The sequence below is a fragment of the Saccostrea echinata genome, unplaced genomic scaffold (assembly GCF_033153115.1).
Source record: "Saccostrea echinata isolate AGI-Se365-2 ecotype Australia unplaced genomic scaffold, CSIRO_AGI_Sech_v1 ptg000022l, whole genome shotgun sequence".
Lineage (NCBI taxonomy): Eukaryota > Metazoa > Mollusca > Bivalvia > Ostreida > Ostreidae > Saccostrea > Saccostrea echinata.
Window position 1 is genome coordinate 16,680,851 of NW_026889771.1, and position 24,540 is coordinate 16,705,390.

General features: G+C 32.7%; 1 protein-coding gene across 1 annotated transcript in view; it reads left to right on the forward strand.

Annotated features, from left to right (window-relative positions):
• The window catches only part of LOC133190558 (centrosome and spindle pole-associated protein 1-like), a 103,261-nt gene that overhangs the window by 41,782 nt on the left and 36,939 nt on the right, over positions 1–24,540 (forward strand). The window contains exons 24-31 of the mRNA XM_061326253.1: positions 7,299–7,404; positions 8,347–8,358; positions 10,074–10,170; positions 19,526–19,681; positions 20,061–20,240; positions 20,702–20,731; positions 22,306–22,415; positions 22,613–22,630. Coding sequence (XP_061182237.1) covers positions 7,299–7,404; positions 8,347–8,358; positions 10,074–10,170; positions 19,526–19,681; positions 20,061–20,240; positions 20,702–20,731; positions 22,306–22,415; positions 22,613–22,630 — 709 coding nt within the window. The remainder of the gene's footprint in view (positions 1–7,298; positions 7,405–8,346; positions 8,359–10,073; positions 10,171–19,525; positions 19,682–20,060; positions 20,241–20,701; positions 20,732–22,305; positions 22,416–22,612; positions 22,631–24,540) is intronic.

Here is a 24,540-nt window from a genome sequence, read left to right on the forward strand (position 1 = left end):
GAGAGAGATTATTCCCAACTTTAGATGAAACTAGTACTTACAAGACAAATATTAATTAAACAACAATATTTATTAATGAGAGAGAGAGACTCAGATTTAGAGAGAGATTTATTCCCAACTTCAGATGTAATTTACTACAAGTCTCAACTTCACATCTCTTCTGTTGAACTTAACAGTGGATGTGGCTGTGGACTGCAATGGACGAGTAAAACATTGGTAGTAAAGATGTCTAAGAAGCCCCCCTTTTTCTTTTAAAAAAAAAATCTCAACTCACAACAAAACAGAAAAATAAATGTCTGCGTAAGTAATAGCAGTATATAATGCAATTCATTATATGAATAATTTTTAGATAAAGAAAATTCTGCATATAAACAGTGGTACCTTTATGTAGCCCTTAATCATCCCCACCTTTTTATTCATATAATCCTCTGTAGATATTACAGGTATGTAAAACTGTATTACTATACTAATATAATTATGCTTATTTAATATTTTATATGATTAAATTTCAACAGTTATATAAAAAAAATTTAATTTAGGTGTATGGTTAAAAAAAAAAAAAAAATATTCAGTTTAACTAAGTAGCCATTCTGCAAAATGACTAAGTCCAAATTAGGTACAAAAAAGTTACACAGAAAAATGACAAAGTCCTGAAAAGTTATGTTTTAGTTACATCTGAAAATGGCTAAGTCCAAAAAGGTACAAAAAAGTTATACAGTAAAATGACAAAGTCCAGAAAAGTTATCTTTTATAGTTACACCAGAAAATGGCTAAGTTCAAAAAGGTACAAAAAAGTTATACAGTAAAATGACAAAGTCCAGAAAAGTTATATTTTAGTTACATCTAAAAATGGCTAAGTCCATTTTAGGTACAGAAAAGTTATAACTAAAATGTAACTTTTTCTTGAGGTACAAAAAAGTTACAGAAAAGTTATAACTTAGTTATAACTTATTTCGGTATGGGAAGGTGAAACAAGTAAAAGCTTCTTTACATTGTGTAAGTTTCTTCAAATCATTTAAGACCCCTGGGGGTAAGATGGATAATCAAAGTTTTACACAGGAATATATAGGAAACATTTCTTAAAACTTCTTCTCAAAAACAGCAAAGGTATGATTTGTCACATTGATATGGAAGCATCCTCAGGAAGTGTAGATTCATGTATGTTCAAATCATGACCCCAGGGTAGGATGGTGCCACAATAGGTGATCAAAGATTCACAAAGGAATGGGAATAAATCTTGCTGATGAAGAATAAATGAGTTAGCAGTGAGCATTGTGGCCAATAGGCCTCTTGTATTCATGTAAAAAAAATCTTTTTTGGAGAAATGCCAAGCCCAGTATTTTCTTGTTGCTTCTAATATTTGAGCACTTTTCAGTTTAATCAAACTGAAGTATAATTAATATTAGGATTTAGGATTGGGCAGTCAAAAGTCGGTCTTTATTAGCGTAAGATCTCCTAATTGTTTTTTAGTGTGGGAAAATGGCATTTTCTGATTGATCTGAAAGGCCTTAATTTGCTTGTAAATGAAATGTACTTATGTTTTTTTCAAAGCAATTTTCAGCAAAAATAGGGGGGGGGGGGGGATCGTTAAAAAAATCTTTTTAAGGTGGAATGCTAAACCAAATTTTTATTTAATGTCTTCAAGATATCCCTTTTAAAATATGGTTTCAGCATTTAAAGACCAATCTTAGTTCTGAATTTTTTATCCTTTTTTTTCATTTTTCCAGAGAAAATGTAAAAAGTGTTTATTTGCAAATGCTTTAGAATTTGCTGCAAGTACAGTTGAACTTCAGTTTGTCAAACACTGATATCTCGAATACCATGAATATGTCGAAGTGATTTTGGAAGTCTCAATCGCTTATTCCTTTAGTATTTTACTAGGGCTGTCACAGTTCCCAAAAAATAACTGAAAACCACGGTCCAAGTTGTTCGGTTCGGTTTCGGTTCCATTTTTCTGGATTTCGGTTCAGGTCTGGTTTATATTATTAGAATCTATTTTATAAAAAAAAATGGTGTCGAAATCAAAAGATTGACGACAATAACAGTGATAAATAAACATCACAACTGATATTTTTTTCATCCATGACAAAACACTTGTCATGAAAGGATGGGATAATCATCAAAATGAGCAAGAATGGTCAGGTTGGAGCTAATAGTTGGCCTAGTAGTCCTAAACACTGACATCAAGACGTTAACATGGTTAAGACTTGTTTTCAAGGTGAATTTAATGTAACAGATAAAGATGAAATTAAGGTTTAAAATAGATATAAATAACCGTACCGAAAAGTCCGAAATCGAACCAAAAATTTACAGAACCGACCCGACCCGAAAAATTTTGCAACCCTATATTTTACACGGTATATCTTGAATTCTCAGATATCTCAAAGTATTTTCTAGGTCCTATCAAGTTTGAGATAAACGAGGTTTGACTGTAAAAACATAATAGAATATGATTATCTACTAAAACATGTCAAGAAAAGTCAGTTCAGGCCATCATTAAAAATATCTTTGTTTCCCCTAACCCGACCCTCAAATCTCAAGTTGGGTAGGTAGGTAAATCATTTTTTTTTCAGACAGCAGCTTTGAAAATACCTTCTAAAATTTAATGGAATAATACCTTTATAAATAAGAACAGTACAAAAGAAAGCGATTTGTAAACAGAATATCACACAAATGCCGTTGGAAAGCCAAGTTTAAGGTAAATTAAATTCACAGGTATTTTTCATTTGAACTTGTAAAATATCTCAAGCCAGTGTAAATTTATTGAAATCGAATATTTAAAAAGACGATTCTCAGATATGCAAAGACAGGACATTCGAGTACAGCTAAACTTCGAAATCTCGAACACGGATATCTCGAATACCCCGGATATGTCGAAGTAAGGCCGCGGTTTCGACGAAATTTGCTTTATAAATGATTTAAATAAACCCCTCTATGTCGAACACGGTAATGTCAAATACCCTGGTTATCTCGAAGTAAAATTGTGTACCCATTTATTAAAATCACATGCGTTATCTCGAAGTCAGGATAATTTTCCGCTCTGATGATCAAGTCCGTTAGGTAAACTGACCGCTCTATTGACAACAGCCACCTGTCTGTCACGCACAGGTTACCTGAGTTCCTGTGATCAACAGATAATAGTGCGATAATTATACAAGGTGTATGTGTATGGCTTACCTTGGTTTTAATTATGCAAGCCAAAGGTTGTGTGTATTAGTCTTATGCATACGCGTGGATGACACGTTAATTGTTTCGTGGCTGGGGTACTTTTATCTTGATAATCGCTATTTAATGCTATGTGTAATATGCACGATTGCATAGTTTATGCATATGAAAGCGAAAATTATAAACATAAAAGTGAGACAAAATTCTATAATTTAATGCAATTAAAATTTTTTTTTCCTACATGTGTATATGAGCGCGCGGAATTTACAACCGTCAGTACATACCATCATGTGAGCGTGTGTCGCAGTGAAAACTTCTGCTATAGTGCCTTGTGATTCAGTGTTGTTCTGTAGTTAAACAAAAGTGCGTGTTTCTTCTTTTGCATTAGATTTTATAATCGTAAAATATTTTATTTAAATGATTATATATGTATGAACATGTTTTTCCAATAAAATAAATTGTATATTTCGTTTTGCGTTAATCTGACAGCGACCGGTTTTAAATTTACAATGCATAGACGATATCCGGTTATGTTTACATGGGAAACGATGCTAGTGGTTGACTTGCCAGGTATGTAGAAGGATTATACGTCTGTGCATATTATACAACGTTTTTATTTTGTTAATTATAAAGAGGATGTAAAAATCTTTTTAATGCTAATTACATGTATATTAAAGAAACGTATACAGAATTGCAAACAAGAAGGAATTTGACATGTTTCTACTATTAAGTGCATGTTCACTGCACTAAGTTTATTTGAAGTTCATTAGAATTATAACCCTCGATATGTCGAACCCCCGGATATCTCGAAGTTCATCAACGGTCCCGTCAACTTCGAGATAACGAAGTTTAACTGGGTATTTTCAAACCTACTATCAGTTTCCAGTGCTGAATGCAATGTACTTTTTCAATATTTAATTGAACCAAACCATATCTAAAAATGCCATACACAATGTCATAGTCACGAAGTTTAACCCATGAATAGAAGGCATGAAGAAAGGACATCTGAATTATATTCATCAGGATGAAATATGCAGACATATTTACAATCCTATGGGACATAGATGAACTGTATATTAGATCAAAACTCAAATTAAATAAAATGCAATGAAATTGATTGATGTGTTCACAAGGTAGGCCCCTCATTTGCTCATTGGATTGCAAATACCACCGAAACACTCTTAATTAGTTATGGCATATTTTATTAACGAAATTTTCAAGTGTGTAGGATTCGAGTATGCTAAAGCCATAAGGTTGATACATCGCCATTGTTTTATAACACCGTTAATAGTATTCCTCTGTGACGACATGATATGGGCACCAATTTTGTTTCCAGCAAACGCTTGAAAATCATAGTAAAACAATATCGACCTTTCTGATAAAAACGGATATTGATCAAATGTATTTTATAAAAATTAATAATCATTAAAAAAAAATGTTTGAATAATCTTATTAAAAAAACTTTTCAGTCGGCGCTATTTAATCAGGTCGGTCGCGTTAGGGGAAACAAAGGTATTTTTTATTTTAGCCTCAGCATTTTTTTTTTAATTTGAAAATTTATGAAAATAAAACACATTACTTGTGAATATTTTTTAAACCTTTGTATAAAATCTTCAAAAAATAAGTCACAACTAGGAAGAATATATTAGACAATCATTTTTGAAAAGAAATGAAACTGCAAAATTTTACACATCATTAAAGCAATATGAGCTGTATTTTAAAGAATTTTATTTTGCTGTTAAAATATGCTGTTATGATAAATCTGTATGTAATTTAAACCTTTATGATCAATTAGACTAAAATAAAGTATTAAATTTTTTTCAGAAGAGAGGTTTCTGTACATGGAATGTATAGTATTATACAAAAAAAATAAATATTGTACAGGATGACAATTATATAATTTTGATCAAATCAAATGAAATGCATGGAGATAATGAACAGTATTCAAGCCCAAAAGTCCACCAAACAATACAAATTTTGGAGCAGAGAAAACACGGACCTCTAAAACATCAGAGGTGGGATCAGGTGCCATGGAGGAGTAAGCATCCCCTGCCGACCGGTCACACCTGCCGTGTGCTCCTTGTCATGATCGGGTAATAATGGAAAAATCTGTTGACAGTTCAGTGTGTAAATAATGGCCTAACAATTAGTATGAAAAATGTCAGTCAGCATTTAACTTAATGATAAATTGTATTTGCTGACAAGGTTATTGTATCAACCATAGAACTTACGAAATCACAACTTTAAACGAGACTGCTGATATTCTTGTTTCATCAACTTGTTTGTCAATAACTTACCTCATTTTAGAAATTGTTCATATGTAGAGCATGCTCTTGCGTATTGAATCAACTGAGAGATATAAACCCTATATGCAGGTATGTTGCTGCATAAGTAAGGGAAGTTGAAAAGTTAAAGTCATCACGTTTATCATAAAGCTTGGTTGATAGATTGCCATTGACGTCTTTTTCTAGTAAAATATCCATATATGAAATAGATGTGTCAAAACTTTTAAATAGTTCTTCCATTGCAAATATGAACAACAGAAGTTTATAAATGTTCTTTATTTCTGTCAGCTCATATTGCTTTAATATACACTGATACATACCGGTAATTTGGTGAAAATTTATCAATTGTGTCCAGATAATTTTTTTAACCTTCCCAATGACCTTTGATTTTACTTAAATCCAGTTTAAAGAAACTATTCAAGATATTTTCATCAAACTTCATGCACTACTACAAATTTTCATGTTGCATTACTGGGCGGGACATATGGACATATTTCTAGTTAATATTCTTTTCATACTGATCCTTTTACCAATGGCAAGCACTAATTCAATTTAAAACTTCAAGTAATGTCAATTATGACAAGGATATGTATTGATAATTATTTGTAATTTTATTAATTGAAGTAATAATAAAGTTTGGTTCAATAATATACAGTTATTTGAATTTGAGTGTACTTATATATCCCATAAACCGGTAACCAGAAAAAAAACTATTAATTCAAATTGATCAATATACAAAAATTGTGTTTCAAAGCATTGAGTCATCAAACTATATTATGTCATATTCAGATCTGATCAAATTCAATTGAGTCATTATATAAGTAAGGATACTAAAATTTTCCCCTAATTTAATTCTTATGTTATTGCACGTCTATTATTGGAGCTATTCAGTTGCAATGAATTTATGGCATATGGATCGAGGATATCTGCAAATGGTATACGTATATACTTAAGAAGTCTGTCAATACAGAAAAAATAATCGATATTCTACCATTTAAATTTCTTATCTAGTAAGTTCCTTTAATGGGACTTGCTCTTTAAACATTAGGTAATTGTGTTCTTCCTTTTAAGTTCCTTAGTGTAAGAGTGTTTGCTCGTTGCTATGCATGTGTTTTGGAGACAGATAGTTCCTTTAATCAGAGCCCTTCTCTTACTTGTCCTTTCTTTGAATGAAAAGAAATGATTTTCCTTTTAAAAAAAAAAAAAAAAAAGAACACAAAAATATATATATATATTTATAGGGGGGTTATTTCTATAATTCTGATTTTATGCAGTTCAAAAAAGAAAGTAAAATCAATTATTTCATATGTATACTTATTTCTCAAGCTATCAAATTCAAATAATTGTTTTGAACCAAACTTTTTAAATGTTCATTATTATGACTATTATAATAATTAATAAATTTGCAAATAATTAAATGTCCTCCTTGTTTTGATTGACTATAGGCATTTAATTACATTTAATAATTATTTAATCAGCTCTAAATTGCAGGTATGGTCATGCTTGATTGGTAAATTGCTATAGATTGCCAACAGAATATTATTGGTTACATACACAGGACAAGTAAATATATATCAACATTAGTTTTTAAAGCTCTCTGAAGCTTTACATGACCAATAAAATACTGTGAATTAAAGTTCTGTCAAAATCTACAGAATTACTCAGGCAGTTCATTTACAAGGGTCTTATCAGTTGGAAGGAATATATTAACCAATGTTTTGTAAATCCACTAGTGGCCTAGATAGGAACTGATTTGGATTTATCCCGAGAAGCTAGTATTGTTTTATTAGGAGAAAAATTGTGTGAAAGGATTAAATTCTTGCAATGTTTTGTGGATTTTTCAAATAGGAGCCGGATCCCCCTCGTCAGCGTCCTGGTGCTATTTCCAACAGATCTGTTCCCTCAGACAAAGACGACATGGCCAGGGCAAATTATTTTGCCACTCTACCTGTAGGTGAGTTTCTGAACTGGTCTGAGTATGACTCATTTCTGACCACACACACATTTTCAGAATTAAAGTTTTTCTAACTTCAAGTATTTTTCATTGCATTCAAAACATCTGCATCAGTTGGTTTTAACATTTTTGTCTTCTGTTGAACTACACTGCCAAAATTTCTTCAAATAAAAGATGTCTGATATAAACAGTCCCTGAAATGTTGTATATGTACCCATACTTTCCACTTGAACGGTGAGCAAATGCTGAGTGAATGGTGAATGAACGGAGAGCAAATAGTGTGTGAACGCTGTACACAACTTTGAACAGTCAGTGAATGGTGAGCAAATGGAGCACAAATCAAGCACAATTGTGCATGCATGTCTTTGTTTTTTAATGCGTGAATTAATGGTTGCAACTTTATTGTAGAAAAAATATGTATAAACCCGCTAAACCGGGTCATGTAAATTTTTTGGGGGGAATGGTTGCAACCATTGATTCAGAATTAACAAAGAAAGAAAGACTTGTTATTGTTTATATTTATGTCTGTATAAATTATTTTATAAAGTATTTTAACTACATAAATGCTGTATTTTTGATCTGTATGTAACAGTATGTTTCATTGAATGAAGAGCCCATATTGCTTAATAAGAAATCTTAAGTATTCAATCTTCATACAATATAGAAAATAATCAGAGCTATTCAACTATGTCCAGATATTTTGACCTTGACTTTCCTTATGTCCTTGACAAAGAAGGTACATTTATAACTGTTGCAATACAAATGTACCATGACAGGGAATGTCCTATGGACATATTTCTAGTTTTTTGTTTTCTTTACTATAAGGAAGTATTTTAGTGTGTGTTTACTGTTTGTAAAATGTTGTTGTTGCAGTGTGTGTGTGTGTGTTTAATATATTTCAGGGCATTTAGGGATGTTTATTGTTTTACAATTTATTGACAGGTGTAAAATCAGGTAAATCAACACTAATCCAGACACTGTGTGGCATGGCACATCTCCTCTTATTGTTATTATTACTATTTTAAAATAAATTTAAATTTTCTAGGTTAGTATATTTAAATGAGAAAGATAATAATGACCCAGTAGTGTGAAATTATAGTTTGGAAGTATCTATGCAGAATTTTTTTTCTTAGAAACAGATCCTGAGTAGTTCCAATGTCCAAAGATACTTGTATAGAACTTGGGGGTCTGCTGCCATTAGCCCCCACCCCCCTTTCCAAAAAAAAAAAAATGCACAATGATTTGGATTCATAATCAGGATTCATATAATTAATGATTAGATTGAGACATGAAAATAATTAATATGGTAACTGAATATGGTTTTCAAGATTCCCAGTCCATATTTGAGTAAGAAAATTACTGAAGTTTAGAAAAAAAAAAAAATTGGAGGCTTAATTAAAACTGGTTTGTTAGTGCCCTTTCATTGGTGTCTAAAAGAGGTCATCATACTCAGCCAAATTGAAAATTATTAGAAATTGTAATAAAAGGTTCAAATTAAAGTTATATTTGTCCTCTTTTTCTTCTTGTTTGATTTTTTAGTCTTTTTACACTGTACAATTTTTAAAAATTAGGAGTTTGAGGCCCTCTCTTATTTATCCATTTTCCCTTTTTGAATGCCCTATAACATCTGTATTCATTTCTGCTAGCTTCTTTGATGACAACTTCTGCTTTTTTGCTTTTCTTTCCTCTGCCTAATGCATAAATTCTTAACTTTTTTGTCAATCTGAAAAAATCAAAATTTTGAATTAAATTAATTTTAAGTATTTAAAAATAGTGAAAATATGACTACAGTAAAATACAGTTATAGCAAACATGCTTAGAATGAATTCACACTTATAGTGAAGTAATTTTCATTCCAACCTGTAGTTTTAAAATTATATTATGAACTTGACTGATATAACAAATTATGGTTCTAATGAATCAAAATTGTTCATCCCTAGCACTTAATCACTGTACTATAAATAAAGCATTGGAGATGACAGATAAAAAAAAAATCTACAAAATTCAATTCAATAAATATAGAGATACACTTGTATATATATTATAATCATTATATAGTCATTGTGAATGCCATTGTACATGTAGTCTCAAGTAGGAAAAAACTGAACTGTTGTTGTCTGAGCAGTCTGAATGTATAACATTGAGGTTCCTTAATTTTTCCAAAAGTGTTGTCATCATTTGAATGCTTTATTTTGCTTCTCCATTTTTCAAGACCTTTCTTCTTTTATCACTCATATAATACATTTTATTTATATACATCTGTATTATTACATGTATTCTTTTTCATTTTTTACTTACTGCAACATTAAATGCGAGTTATTTTGCCATACATCCTCCATATTTATTGTGATGTAATCATGTCCATGCACTGCAGTTCCTACATCCTTTTCAGGAGCTTATAAAATAAGAGATGTGAGAAGATATCTAGATCTTCTCTTTGTAAGGGCAGTGAGCAGATATATTAAGCTTTGATGTTCCTTTTCATCACAAATTAGACAACTATACATGTAGTTGGAGGAAGATATTGATCAGTAGTGCACAAAGCTCTCATTGCTATTTGCACCTTGCTTCTTATACATTGACAAAGACAGTGTAGAATTTCTGACAGTAAAGCAGTATATGTTTCTTACGTTTGGTTGTTGTTAAGATACATTTATCATGAATTACAGGTGCAAATGAGAGAGACAGTGCTAATGCTCGTAAGAAGGCCCGCTATAGGGAGGAGCTACAGCTACAGATGAGAGAGGCCAAGGCTGCTCGCAGAAGGTCAGTAACATTTACCATGATATTAAGGCTATTTAAATTTCCCTTGAAAGAGATATACTCCTGAAACATTTGTTCTGCAGTCATTACCTCTTTAGACATTTTTTGTTGTTCTTTTTATCATCATTGATTACAAGATTAGATACCCATATCTAAAGCATACCTGCCAACTGATGGAGGGTTAGGCCACATTTTTACATTGAAGTGGCAGATATGTAATATGGCTAGGAAAGAATATTGATATTCTGTGAACTACTAAATATGAAATGTGAAAATGCTTCCTTCTTCATCATTTCTCACATTAGATTAAATTTTCTTTTCAATTATTACTGTAAACTTGATTTATCAGAAAGAAATTCATTGATCATCTTTTGTTTGATGCTTATTGGTATAATTGCTTCTGAACACGTTGTTTTGTCACCATTGCAATTTAAATTTGGAATTTGACTGATTAATTAACATGATGGATCTGTTAATTCTGTTTGCATTTCTTAATTCCTTTGCCTTAACAGGGAGAAAGAGAGGTATGAATTTAGTTCAATGTCTCACATTTCTAATTCTGGTCTGGGTATATACTGTGTAGGTTATGAAACTGTAGACCAAAAAAATATATATATTGTAAATTCTGTAACATCTCTAATGTTTATGTTTGTTACTCTCAAGTTCATGTTGTTGTTGTTATTTTTTTTTTTATAACATGCATAAATTTTCCAAACTTATAAACTGACTAATTCATATTCAATCATCTCAAATGAAAAGAAAAGAAAAATCAAGTAATTTAAAAGCATGCTTTAATTTGCTTTATGTGCACGACTCTTCAAAAATTCCTAATACCGGTACATGTATACATTTATATGTAGAATTTTGAGAACTTGTAATGGAGAATTACTTGTTGAGACATATAAATTATCAAATAAAAAATACTCAGATGTGAAATTTCAAAGGAAAAAAAGCAATAAATGAAGATAGCAAAATCAAAGCTGAAAACTGATCAAGGGCTGAATGTGTTGTCTTAGATGTTGTTACTTGATCAAATCTGCCTAGCTTTCTGAGGTTTCAATCTGCACCAAAATGCAGATGTATTGGAAACACGGACCAATTTAAAAGTAGAGTCATCTATCAGAAGAAAATTGACCACCATCATACCAAATATGAGTTTTAAGATTGGGTAACTAGTAAGCATGCACTGTCCATCTCTATTTCCATCTTTCAACAATTTTACATTTGTAATAACTTGAGTACTTATCAATCTACATGATCTACAGACTTTCAGTTGCATAGCTAGCCCAAGTTTGATATGTAAGCCAATGAAAGGTGGGGACCACCCTAAACCCCTTGTGGGTCCAGGGCAAAGCCTGATTGTGGCCCAGGAGAGCAAGGCCTCCAGAAGCTCCTTAGTAATTATGGGCAATTATTTTACCTCTGAAATGCTTGGATTTTCAACTGCATATGGTTTGTTACACTACAAATTCAGCAATTAAATCATCCCCATGATATTAAACATTTTAAATATCTGAGGAATACGATCAGTTTTTACTTTGTACATGTCCATGTTGATAATGAACAACATAGATTTAGAGTTGTTAGAATTGTTTCATATTTTACTTATATACTAATTTATCTATCTTATACACAATATGTTTTCTTACCAAAATGGAAGAAAGGAAAAGTTCAGTTCTCTGATATTTTTTCTTTATCATTTTGAGTTTACCAGTACAATGAGAATACAGGTTTATGTAATGTAAAATTCTAACCGTGACTTGTGAGATTTTTCTGTACATTGCAGGCCATGAATACTTGAGTTATAAGTATGAATGGTTAGTTATATACACCCCCTCCCTTCCACCACTGACTTCATTGAATTCAGAGGTGGATGATAACCATTAAAAAAATATTTTATGATGACATGAATTTGGATTGAACAACAGGCATGAACACCTATACACATTTGTCCCGCAGTTGGGTCCTTGCTGAATGACTGGTCAATATCCATATTAAGTAAAAAATATTTGCCAGAGATGCCTATAACTTGCAAAGTCATTTGCTTCAAGGTCAGAAGGTCAAGTTAATTTACAATGCCACATTTTAGGATCCTGTGTGAATATCTTAGTTTTCTAGTTGCATTTGCAGTACAATCACTGGCCATTGCATTTGTAGTACAATCACTGGCCGTGGCATTACAACAAAATGTTAAGGGGATGAATACTGTGCCTGTTTTGTGTTTTGTCTGTGCATGTAATGTGTGTGCATCAATGCCTGCAGTGTTGTGGATACAATATAAAAAGTGAATTAATCAACTTTCAATCTCATACTTGCAAAATGGTCATTAAAAACATTAAGTTAATACGTTAATTATTCAAACAAATTTGACAAAGCTTAATGAGCATCATATGATTCTGGTCCAAGAGGTAGCGGGTGGGATGAAAGTGTGGGCCAAAGTAAAGAATGAATTCTTTGCAAATATGTACAAGAGACTAAACTTCCATTTCTAGTACATAACCATTTGTTAAACTTTTATAAAATTGTTTCCTATATAAATCTTTATAAAGTCATTTCTAATGTTTTTACTGAGCGGTCCAAAAAAATTGATGTTGGACAGAGTGAGATATGGGACCTTTAATGAGATATTGGACTGATACATTGTATTATATTTTCATGTCACACAGGGATCAGTCATGTCTTATTAGCATTTGTTGGTTTTGGACAGTTACAGAATTGACTGCATTAAATCCGCAAGTGCTGGTAAAAGAAATTTAAATCATTGACTAATGAAAAGTTATAGGTATTATTATGCCCTGCCATGAATATGGTCGGGGCATATGGAGTTTGTCATGTCCATCTTCCATCCTTCTGTCCTTTCACGCTTTGTGTTTAGCTCATTTCAAAGCTCAGTTTCAAAGAAACTATTCAAGATATTTTTATCAAACTTCATATGCTCTTAGATATTGATGAGAGCTATTCAACTGCATCAATATTTTTTTACCTTGACCTTTCCTTTGACCTTGACCTCACTGTTCTTTAATTAGTGTTTAGCTCAGTTTTAATGAAACCATTCAAGATAGTGTAATCAAACTTCATATGCTGATACATACTGATATAAGCTATTCAACTGCATCAATATTTTTTTACCTTGACCTTTCCTTTGACCTTGACCTCAATGTTCTTTAATTAGTGTTTAGCTCAGTTTTAAAGAAACCATTCAAGATAGTGTAATCAAACTTCATATGCTGATACATACTGATATAAGCTATTCAACTGCATCAACATTTTTTGACCTTAACCTTTCCTTTGACCTTGACCTCACTTTTCTTAAATTAGTGTTTAGCTCAGTTTTAAAGAAACCATTCAAGATAGTGTAATCAAACTTCATATGCTGACACTACTGATGTAAGCTACTCAACTGCATAAACATTATTAACTCACCTCAACGAAGTTGGGGGACCTTATGTAACACCCTCAGCGTCGGTGTTGGTGACGGCTTCCCAGTTTAAAGTTTTTGCAGCAGTTTTCTTTTCAAGTACTTCTATGCCCTATAATATATCAGATGCATGGAGGATGCTTCTAGTGTGTTTCATTGTACAAGTTGAGGTTTCAGATGCTGCAATTTCAGCTAAAGAATGACCAGGTTAATGTTTTTGGAGCAGGTTAAAGTTTTTGGAGCAGGTCTCATTTTTAAGTTGCTATAGGCCCTATATTGACCAATCTAAGGATGCACACTACTGAACTTGCTTCGGATACTGGATCTGACCTACATTTTCCGGATGAGTGACCAGGTTAAATTTTGGAGCAGATCTCATTTCCAAGTAACTATAAGCTTATATTGACCAAACTTTCATGGATGATACATCTAAGGATGCACACCACTGGACTTGCTTCGGATGCTGAATCTGACCTATATTTTATGGATGAGTGAACAGGCTAAAGTTTTTGGAGCAGATGTCATTTCCAAGTATCTATAAACCCTATATTGACCAAACTTGCATGGATGATACATCTAAGGATGTACACTACTAGACTTGCTTCGGATGCTGGATCTGACCTACATTTTTCAGATGAGTGACTAAGTGAGGGTTTTTGGAGCAGATCTCATTTCCAAGTAACTGTAAGCCCTATGTTGACCAAACTTGCATGGATGATACATCTAAGGATGCACACTACTGGACTTGCTTCGGATGCTGGATCTGACCTACATTTTCTGGATGAATGACCAGGTTAGTTTTTAGAGCAGATCTCATTTCCAAGTAACTATAAGGCCTATCTGAAACAAACTTGCATGGATGATGCATCAAGGGATGAACAATCTCAAACTAGCTTCAGATGCTGGATTTGACTTACATTTTCTGTATGAGTGACTAGTTTAAAGTTTTTAGATGAGTCCATTCCCAAGCAGCAAGTCATATCAGACCAAAATTGCATAAATGTTGCATCTAGGGATGCACACTACTAGATTATTAGTTTAATGTGGGACTTTACCTTACTTTAAGACAACATTTGTTGAGGTGAGCTCTGTAATATCAGATTACCTATGTTTTGACCTTGACCTCACTTTTCTTAAATTAGTATTTAGCTCAGTTTTTAATAAACCATTAACAAACTTCATATGCTGATATACTGTCACGGTAGCTCAGTCGGTAGAGCGCTCGCTCCATGATGGGAAGGTCGTGTGTTCCAATCACGGCCGGGATTGACCTAATTCAATAAAAATAGGTAGCAACTGTTCCTTCACCAGACGCTTGACACTTTGAAGTGAAAGTTGCGGGTCCTTTGGATGAGACTTTAAAAACCAAGGCCCTGTGTCATGGTAGGCATTGGCACGATAAAGAACCCTCACTGCTCAATGTCCCTGAGTGCCGTGTAAAGGTCTAAATTTGAAGCCCTCCTCTAGTATATGGTGACGTCTCTATATGAGTGAAAAATTCTCGAAAGGGATGTAAAACAACATACAAGAAATCAATCAATCATATGCTGATACATGCTGATGTTAGCTATTCAACTGCATCAACATTTTTTTGACTTTGACCTTTCTTTTGACCTTGACCTCACTTTTCTTAACTTATTGTTTAGCTCAGTTTAAAAGAAACCGTGAAAGATATTTATATCAAACTTCATATGCTGATACATACTGAAGTAAGCTATTCAACTGCATTAATATTTTTGACCTTGACTTTTCTTAACTTAATGTTTAGCTCAGTTTTAAAGAAACCATTCATGATATTTTTATCAATCTTCATATATGCTAATACATACTGATGTAAGCTATTCAACTGCATCAACATTTTTTGACCTCTACCTTTCCTTTAACATTGACCTCACTTTTCTTAACTTAGTGTGTAGCTCAGTTTTAAAGAAACCATTCATTGGGCAAGATATGTTTATCAAACTTAATATGCTGATACGTAGTAGTGAGAGCTATTCAACTGCATTAAAAACTTTTGACCTTGCACTTTTCTGTGACCTTGACCTCACTTTTCTTTAAGTTGCATTTTGCTTAGTTGTAAAGAAATCATTTAAGATATTTTTATGTAAGCTTACAGTCCCTGAAACGTTCTACTTTCCCATTTTTCCGTTCGCTCACCGTTCGTTCAGCATGCGTTCACCGTTCGTTCACCGTGCGTTCACCGTTCGCTCTCCGTTCACAGTTTTGCGTTCACCGTGCGCTCGCGTTCACCGTTCACAAAGCGTTCAGCGTTCGCTCTTCGTTCCGTTCACTTTGCGTTCACCTTGCGTTCAGCGTTCACCAATCGTTCAGTTGTCATTGCCATTCGGAACTCCCAAGTGAAAGGACTTATCTTTTTGTAGGTAAGGAGTTACAGATTTTTTAATTTAATACTAACATATCGTGTTTGAAGAATCATTATTTCATGGGGGAAAAATCTAAGATATATATTTTTATTATTCTAACTTAGCTATTAGGTTATTTATTAAATTACTCTGGAAAAAAAATGTTGTTATAAGCACATCCTGTACCTATGTAGAACGATGCTGAAATATTAAATTTAACTAAGGCCAATGTGCAAATACTTCAAGCACTGCAACATTTTGATGTTTTGTTAAAGACGACAAATCGTTAATGGAGATATAATTATCCAAGTCAAATAATTACGCAGCAAAATTACGAAAATATTTATTTCTAACGCGTTTTTTTTATTCAATTACTACAGAAAATATGATAGAACTAGTTCTGAGAGTTATACATAGTACTGCGGATATCCTGTAAATTTATTATCTTTGGAGCGAATTAAATTGATAGTGTGTTTAAAGGAAATATATATTTAAAATGTAATGCACTACAGAATATTCGCTACTATAATACATGTATGTAAAGTCTATAGTTATAGAGAAAAAATCTTTCTTCACCGTAACTTTATATGTTTGCTATTCGATATAATTAATACCCCCCCTCCCCTTCTCCCCTAAATCTTTTACTTAGTCAGTACTGTATTTCCAGAAAATTTTAATTAACCTGTTAAAAAAAAAGTTAAGGTCTTTTTTAGAACAAAAATTTCAGTCTCAAAACAAACCTGCATCTAAAAAAGTCACAAAACAATAGTAGTTCAAAATGTACACGTGTCGGCGGTGGTATTTGAAATTGGCAGAGGGTATGTTTCAAATTCAAGTGTTAATGCCCAATATATTTTATTCACTAATTATTCAAATCTTGGTATCAAATCTAGAAATGATAAAAATAAATGTTATAACTTGTTGGAAATACTCGCACTTCGTCTTCAATGTGACGAAACTTTCACATCTGCACAGTGTCGAATGATTTTGATTGACAGGACAAGCACGTGGACTTCGTGTGAACTTGAAGCAGGAAAATAAAAACGAGTAATACTGTCAAACAGATGGATATGATTTGTTGATAAAAAAAAAAAGTTACTTTCACTGTCTAATATATTTAGAAAAAAATATCAGAGTTATTGTTTGATATAGGTGCAAACATTTAGTGAAGCCTGAAAGGAAGGGGGGGGGGGCTGAAACGGAATATCTCTCTCTCTCTCTCTCTCTCTCTCTCTCTCTCTCATTTGTCTGTTTGATAAAAATTATAACAGCATATTACTTAAATATCAAGTTCTGAAAATTGAATTTATAACAAATAATATGAATATGTATCTTTGTATTATCTTGTCTGAGTATAATCACGGCCATCTACAGATACATGTAGAAGTCGGCTCAATAAATCATCATGAAAAATAGAAATGACACATGATATATTATTGTATTAAACATTTAAAATACGAGCGTATAAATGCAAAACGTCCACTGACCTTTGTAATTAATTTTTTTTAGTACTTTACATGAAATCGCCTTGACACGGAGATACATATATGAATGGATGTTACAATCGCTTTAATTCATTCTATAAGTCAGAAGTTTTCTCTGATTTGTTATCAAATAAGAATAAACATTTTTATTTTCCAACTAAAAAAATATCTTTTATACTTCAGCGTTCGGCAACAATTGCAATGTTTTAATGAGTTAAAAATCGTGTGATTAAAAACTTAATGTGCATGAATCGTCTTTCTTAGGACAATTTTGGAGAATTTATTTTATTTACTTATTTATTCATTCATTTATTGGTTTACTTATTTATTTATTTTATTTTTTTTTTTTTTTTTTTTTTTTTGGCACCTGACATTATAATACGATAAAATAGTTTCAATGCAAGGAAAAGATCAGAGGCATTCCGAATATATCGTTCATCTTGCGTTCACCGTTCACTTTGCGTTCGCGTTTGCGCTCCGTTCGCGTTCTGCGTTCGCTCACCGTTCACCGTTCACACATCGTTCACTCACCGTTCGCTCTGCGTTCTTTCAGCGTTCGCTCACCGTTCAAGTGGGAAAGTAGAACGTTTCAGGGACTGTATGTACTTGTACATAGTTTGGTGAGAATTTATCATCTATATCCAATTTTTTTAAATTATAATTTCAATTTTAAAGAAACTATTCAAGATATTCTAATCAAACTTCATACACTAGTACAAATTTTCATGTTGCATTACTAATATACACTCGGCGGGGCATTCATGTCCTATGGACACATTTCTAGTTAAGATACATATTGATTAGAGCAATTCAAAGTGTGTAATTAATTTTTTAACTTAACCTTTCTAATGACCTTGACCTCACTAATTCCCTCATTTTTAAAAAAAGTGTTCAAACTATTTTCATCTTCCCTATGACCTTGAATTTCTCATTTTACTATTCATCTTATTTAATTCCCTAAAGGATCATTTCTAAAAACTCCATACATTGATAATCTCTGTGAGAGCATTTTTTACCATGCATGCATACTCAAGAAACAATCCATCAATTTGCTAAATATGAAATTATGAACTTGAAATGATGAGACCCCATTTAATTGTTAGATAATAGATGAAATGAATCAATCTCAGACCAGAGAAGGAAGGAACATTTTTAAATGTCGCAATACAAATGTATCATGATGGGGCATTTTATATCCTATGTATCCTATGGACATATTTGTAGTTATTACAAGGGTACGAGGGGTACCCTGCTATGGGGGACTTTTAAAATATATATATATATATACACACACACAAAGAAATATAGTAAACTTCAAGCTTGTAGGCATCATGCTTTGGTTTGAAAATTAATCAAGGGTATCATTTACTTCTTTGAAAGAGAGCTAGCTATGAACCTGGAGTAGATTTTACTGAGTTGCCTGTTTTTAATGATATATCCTTATTGTAAAACTTTGATTTAATTTGCATTGCCAGAACAGATAATTTTTTTATTCATTTTACCATATTCACGTATCTTTTTCCATATGCATTCCCAGGATAGTTTTTCTTTGTCAAGATTTGGCTAGAAATCTTCAGAAAATGATAGCAATTTAAAATATACTAGTAAGCTATATTTAAATGCTAGACTTCTGTGTTCAGGCTATTTAGAATCTGCTAAATACAATCTAAATGGGTTCTATTTTTTTCCAAATTTGGATGCGGGTAATTTTAATCCAGAATCATAATCATAATTGTCCTTTTAAAATTCTAACCATATAAGTTAATTCAATTTTGACAAAAATAGATTTAAAAAAAAAAAAAAAAGATTAAAAAAGTATTTCTTGTTACTGGTATGTGTAGGAGTTGAAACATTTCATAAAATTACCCAGTAAACTTTTATATTTGAATCAGCTATTTGATGTTGGCTTCTCAAATGCTAACTATGTTCAGTCAGTATGTAATGATATCATCTTGTAATAATGGTTGTGGATTTTCTTGTACAGTGCAAGGCAGACAGATGTTAAACTAGCTTGCATCAGTATAAATACAAGAAAAATGAGACAGCATTAAGATTTGTAGATAACCTATTTCATCAAGTGCTTGATGTTTTAGGGAGAAAGTAGAGGAACTGCGAGTGAATGCCTCAGGTCTGCTTGATCCAGAGAAAACTTCCAAAAGACTTCGGCACTTAGGTGACCCTAACCCCTCACCCCGGCGGAACATACGAAGCCCAGAGGTCAAACCATATCACACAAGATTTGACCTTAGGTTAGTTATATTCTTTAGATTTCAGGATATGTATATGTATTACAGTATAACAGCTGTTGACTTACTTTGGATATTAAAAATTGGGTCACTCATGTATTGATTTGGCAGAGAGAGAAAGAAACGAAGAGCAATGTGTATTTTGTAAGCTTTGGGTGGCTTTCTTGATTAAGATCTAGCTATGATATGCACTCCAAGAATGCATCTAATTTATGAAGCAATTACAGTTTAGCATGAGATACATGTATTTCTGATGTGTATTGATATGACATACTTTACAAATACATGTACTTATAAACATAGATAATTTTATTAATTAAGTTTGCATTTCAAGAGGTACATCAATTAAAATGGTTAAAAGTAATTTAAATTTACACTATAGTCCAAGAGGTCAAGGGTATGAGCCAGAGAGTAGTGGAGGCTATACCCCACGAGAACGTGGACGCCCAAGAGAAAGGCGATCTCGAGACACAATCTTGGATGCTGGATTTGATGGACTGTTGGATCAGCCACGAAGAGGGGGAGCATCACAGCTTCCCCCTGGACTACAATATCAGCCATCGTGAGTAATTTCAGGCTTAGAACAACATTTTATCAGATAGAAATTTCTTTTGTCTAAGAGTAGACCAAAAATGTTGATGCACCTGTATTATATTTTTTTCAGTGTTAACTGATACTTCCAATCAAAAGCAAAATATATTCATGTCTTAGATTTTCTGAAAGTTCACAGTATTTGTTTTTATTTTAGATTTTTAGATTTTTCCAGTTTAGACAGGTATAATTTGAATAGATTGATCTGTAACTCTAAAGACAAATCTTTCTTCCCTCCTGAAATATTTTAAATGGCTTATGGTGAACTTGCAATCCTGTATTCTTATTTTCAGTCTATTTTACGATATTCCATGTAGATAGATAGTTTGTACTGTCAGGGAGTTACACTGTGTTTGTTTGTTACAATCATGAAAGTAAAATTAAGGGATATACTTTGTTTGAAATGATCAGATGAGTGTTTTTTCACCTTAGATTTGCCGACCCAAGCATTGAGCCTACAAGGTTTGAAGCTATATGTTTTTGTTTGAATAACCCAATATCACGTATTGCATGATTGCAATCTTCACTAAATACAGGCTGCATAGACTTTCGAGTCCCATGCACAAAAATGTCTTAACTTTAGCATGCGGTGTTGTTAACAAAAACCTTTTTTGATACCATGAGTCCCTTGTACCAGTTATGTACTAAACGTTTAGCATAAAAGTTGAGAGATTGTACATGTGTGAATGATCTATCAGATATCGTATCAACTATATGAGACATATATTTTTGAGACAAAAAATAATTTAACATTGATTTGTTTGTATTAAAATTGATGTTGGACTTCAATGTACAGTTGGACTTCACGGTATTTTTCAGGAACTATGAAAAAATATGGGATTAAGTGCTTCAGGCTTAAAGTAGTATACTTTGGTCTTGGCTTGTTGTTGATGAAGGCTCAAGAGTGTTTTGGAAAATCTAACATCTGTGATAATCTGACTTAGTCGTGGTTTAGTCTAGTGATAAAACAAAACTTCAAGAAATTAAGAACTATACTGTTATGTACAAACAAATTCATCAACTTTTTTATGTCTTTTGTACATCTGTCCTTTCCTAATCTTGTTCCATTCCTATAAAATACACTTACATGACGACTAAAATGCTGACCTCTCATTTTAAGTATGTATTATAACTGCATCCATACGTAAGAGAGTGGCATGATGGGACTGACTTTTGTTGTGAAATCAACTGAACTGTTCAATAAAAAAGATTCAACAATAATATTGTCTGCTGTTGTTCAATTGTTGTCATTCTATTAACAACAGTTTACACTTCATATTCCCTTGGAAAAATATTTGTCCAAATAAGTGCAGCCTTAAATAGAAATGCTTGGGATAAATACTGGGGAATCTTTATAATTGCTTGTTACTGTCTTTTAGGTTTGAAAAATCTAGGTGGATGGTTAGAATCTGGGATATCATAATAAACCTTTTTTTTTTTTACCTTTTTTTTCAATATTCAATTTGTAACTTTATACATGCTGGATATATAATCTCACATTCTCAACTGTGATGTAGAACCTATTGTGAAAAAAATGAAAACAAGCTTCCTGATGATTAAAAAAAAGATAGACCAAAACTTGTGTATATTTGGTTAATTTTGACAAATGATAGAAGTGTAAAACTGTGTTTGAGTTATTATCATGCCTTAGGAAGGATTTTTCTGTTTGCCTTAAACTCTCACTTAAAAAGCCTAACATCTGGTATTAAAAGTAACAAAAAGTCAGAAATTCATAGATATACAGAACTTCATTATAAACTCATCAATTTGTAAGGCATCACAACCGTGAAGGTGCTTATTGGGAGAAATGTATTTTTTTATTTGTTTTTTGCTTTTTTTAAAAAACATGGACAAATTCATTACTGTCTGTTGGATTTAAGGTTCATTTGAATTCTTTTCATAAGGAAAAAAAAAGAGATAATTGAAAATATTTGTTTCATAAAATAATGTCAAATTTATTTGTTAAAAAATTGATTTTTTTACATTGTACTTTATTCCATGGAACAAGTATTTAAATGATAATGGCTTGACTTTAGGACGTACGTGACAGGAGGCGGAACAGGGGGCCTGAATCAGCCGTACAGCTCCATTGACGAGGCCTACCATTATTACGGCATGAAAAATCCACTGGAGCCTGACAACAACAGTAAGTACAACATACATTGTAAACCCCCAGCTTTGTTCTTCATCTCGTTAAATAAGAGACGGAGAATTCATCATGAACAACAGCATGTTCATTCTATACTGCTCTCAAACAAGGATCATACCTCACCATAATATTACTGATAATTGATATCTGCCACACCCATTTACCATGATTGTCTAATACCTTGTTTTTCTCAGGGAAGAGAGATCCATACGGTAATACATTCACTAGAGGATGTTGTAGATAATATGTGTAGTGTTCTTGTTTTGTTGGTTTGTGTCACCTGGAATTTTTTGCATTAATCTAATCCCCCGTTCCCTCTATACAATGTATATCATGACTTTTGGTACTGTTCTTTAGAGATGGAGTCTTGTCATATAAAAAAAAATGTATGTTTTACATTTTTAATTCCTTAAATGTATGATATTTTTGATTGAGGTGAAAATAAGTATGTGGAATTGATCTTGAATTCCACTCAGTCATTTCAAAGTCAGTTGCTTTTTAATCATATTTCTAACCAAAGAATTATGAAATCTTCGTTTAATACACTTGATTTTCTTTATACCTTTAATTGTTAAATTGTTTCCTCTAATTTTGCTGACATGTAGACAAGATTCCATCCTTAAAATCCCCCCCCCCCCAAAAAAATGTGTAAGCTAAGGAAAGAAACTTAGAGACTGAAATAGGTAAAGGGATTAAAGTTCCATTTGCATGATTCTGTATTATTTGCATGATTATGTACTAATATATGATGTTACACTAGCTCTGTAGAGCATCTGATGATGGAAAATTGGTTAATGCATGGCTTAGTTTACTAAATGTGATGAAATGTATGTACAGATCAAGGCAACTGTGTAACATGCAGGAAGGAAAAAATGCAACAGACTACACCAGGATTCAAATTCAGGCCCTCTGAATTTTAGAAAGACGTTCTACTAACCCGTTGAGCTATCTGTCCCCTGGTGAACAAATCTTTAACCAGGTTGGGACTTGGAAAGGGGAACCTATCTTTAATTAGTTATTAAAACTTCAGCATTCTAACAAAAATGAATATATGCTCACTTAAAATATGCAAAAAGGAAAAAAAGAAGAATCCACCCAAGAGATAAAGGTTAAATCTAGCACAATATTTGACTGATAAGAGTTAGTCTTGCATCCAGTTAAGAGATTTAGGTTAGTTCAACTAATTAGGGTTAGTCTTGCACCCGTGTGATAGATAAGAGTTAGTCCCTATTGGACTAGTGAGGGTTAGCCTTGCACCCACCGCAGAAATTAGGGTTAATGTATTATAATAAGAGATAAAATCTACAACTTTATCACACATATATATTTAAAACCATCAGACTTTGGTGTGTTGGCAACTTTGCCACAATTAGTGTATATAAGATCATCAGACTTGGGCATATCACTGTATTATCACACCATTGGACTTTGGCAACTGCACTTGAATCATCAGACTTAGATGTGTCAGATCATCAGGGTTTGGGGCAGACCATCATATTTTGGCATGACCATTGGACTTTGTCCCAGTACACTTTGAAGTCCTACTTATAGATATTTGGACAAATGTTATGGAGAATCCTCCAAGGTACATATCAAACAGGGACTGTGTTGATTAGAATGTCCTTTTGCTGCTGTCTGATCCCTTTGCTTCTCTGTATACTCTGATATTTGGTGCTGTGTCATGCCCTGGATGTGATAGGAGAAAGACCTGCCTGGGAAGAGCCCTGGACGGTGTCTAAGGAAGTGGTCAGGCAGATTCTTTGCTTTGGGTTGAAAGGGGGGGGGGGGGGGGGGTTAGTAGGTAGATCATCTGTTTAAAGTTACAGGGTTTGGGTTCAAATCCAGGCCTGATTTTTTACATTTTCTTCCTGTTACAAGTGTGTAGGAATTGGTGAACATTTTTCTGCATGACTGACATCTAGTGTGTAACTGTTGTATGTTCTAATTTATTCACATTTAAATGAAGATAAACACAATGTGTAGGTACAGAGGCATTTTCAAGTGCAGTTTGTTCAATGCAAATACATCCTCTGTGATGTGATTATGTTCTCTGCAATAACAAGACAATGATCATAAAAAGCATTTTGTCAAGTAATTCAGGTACTAAATTCATTCCTTATAG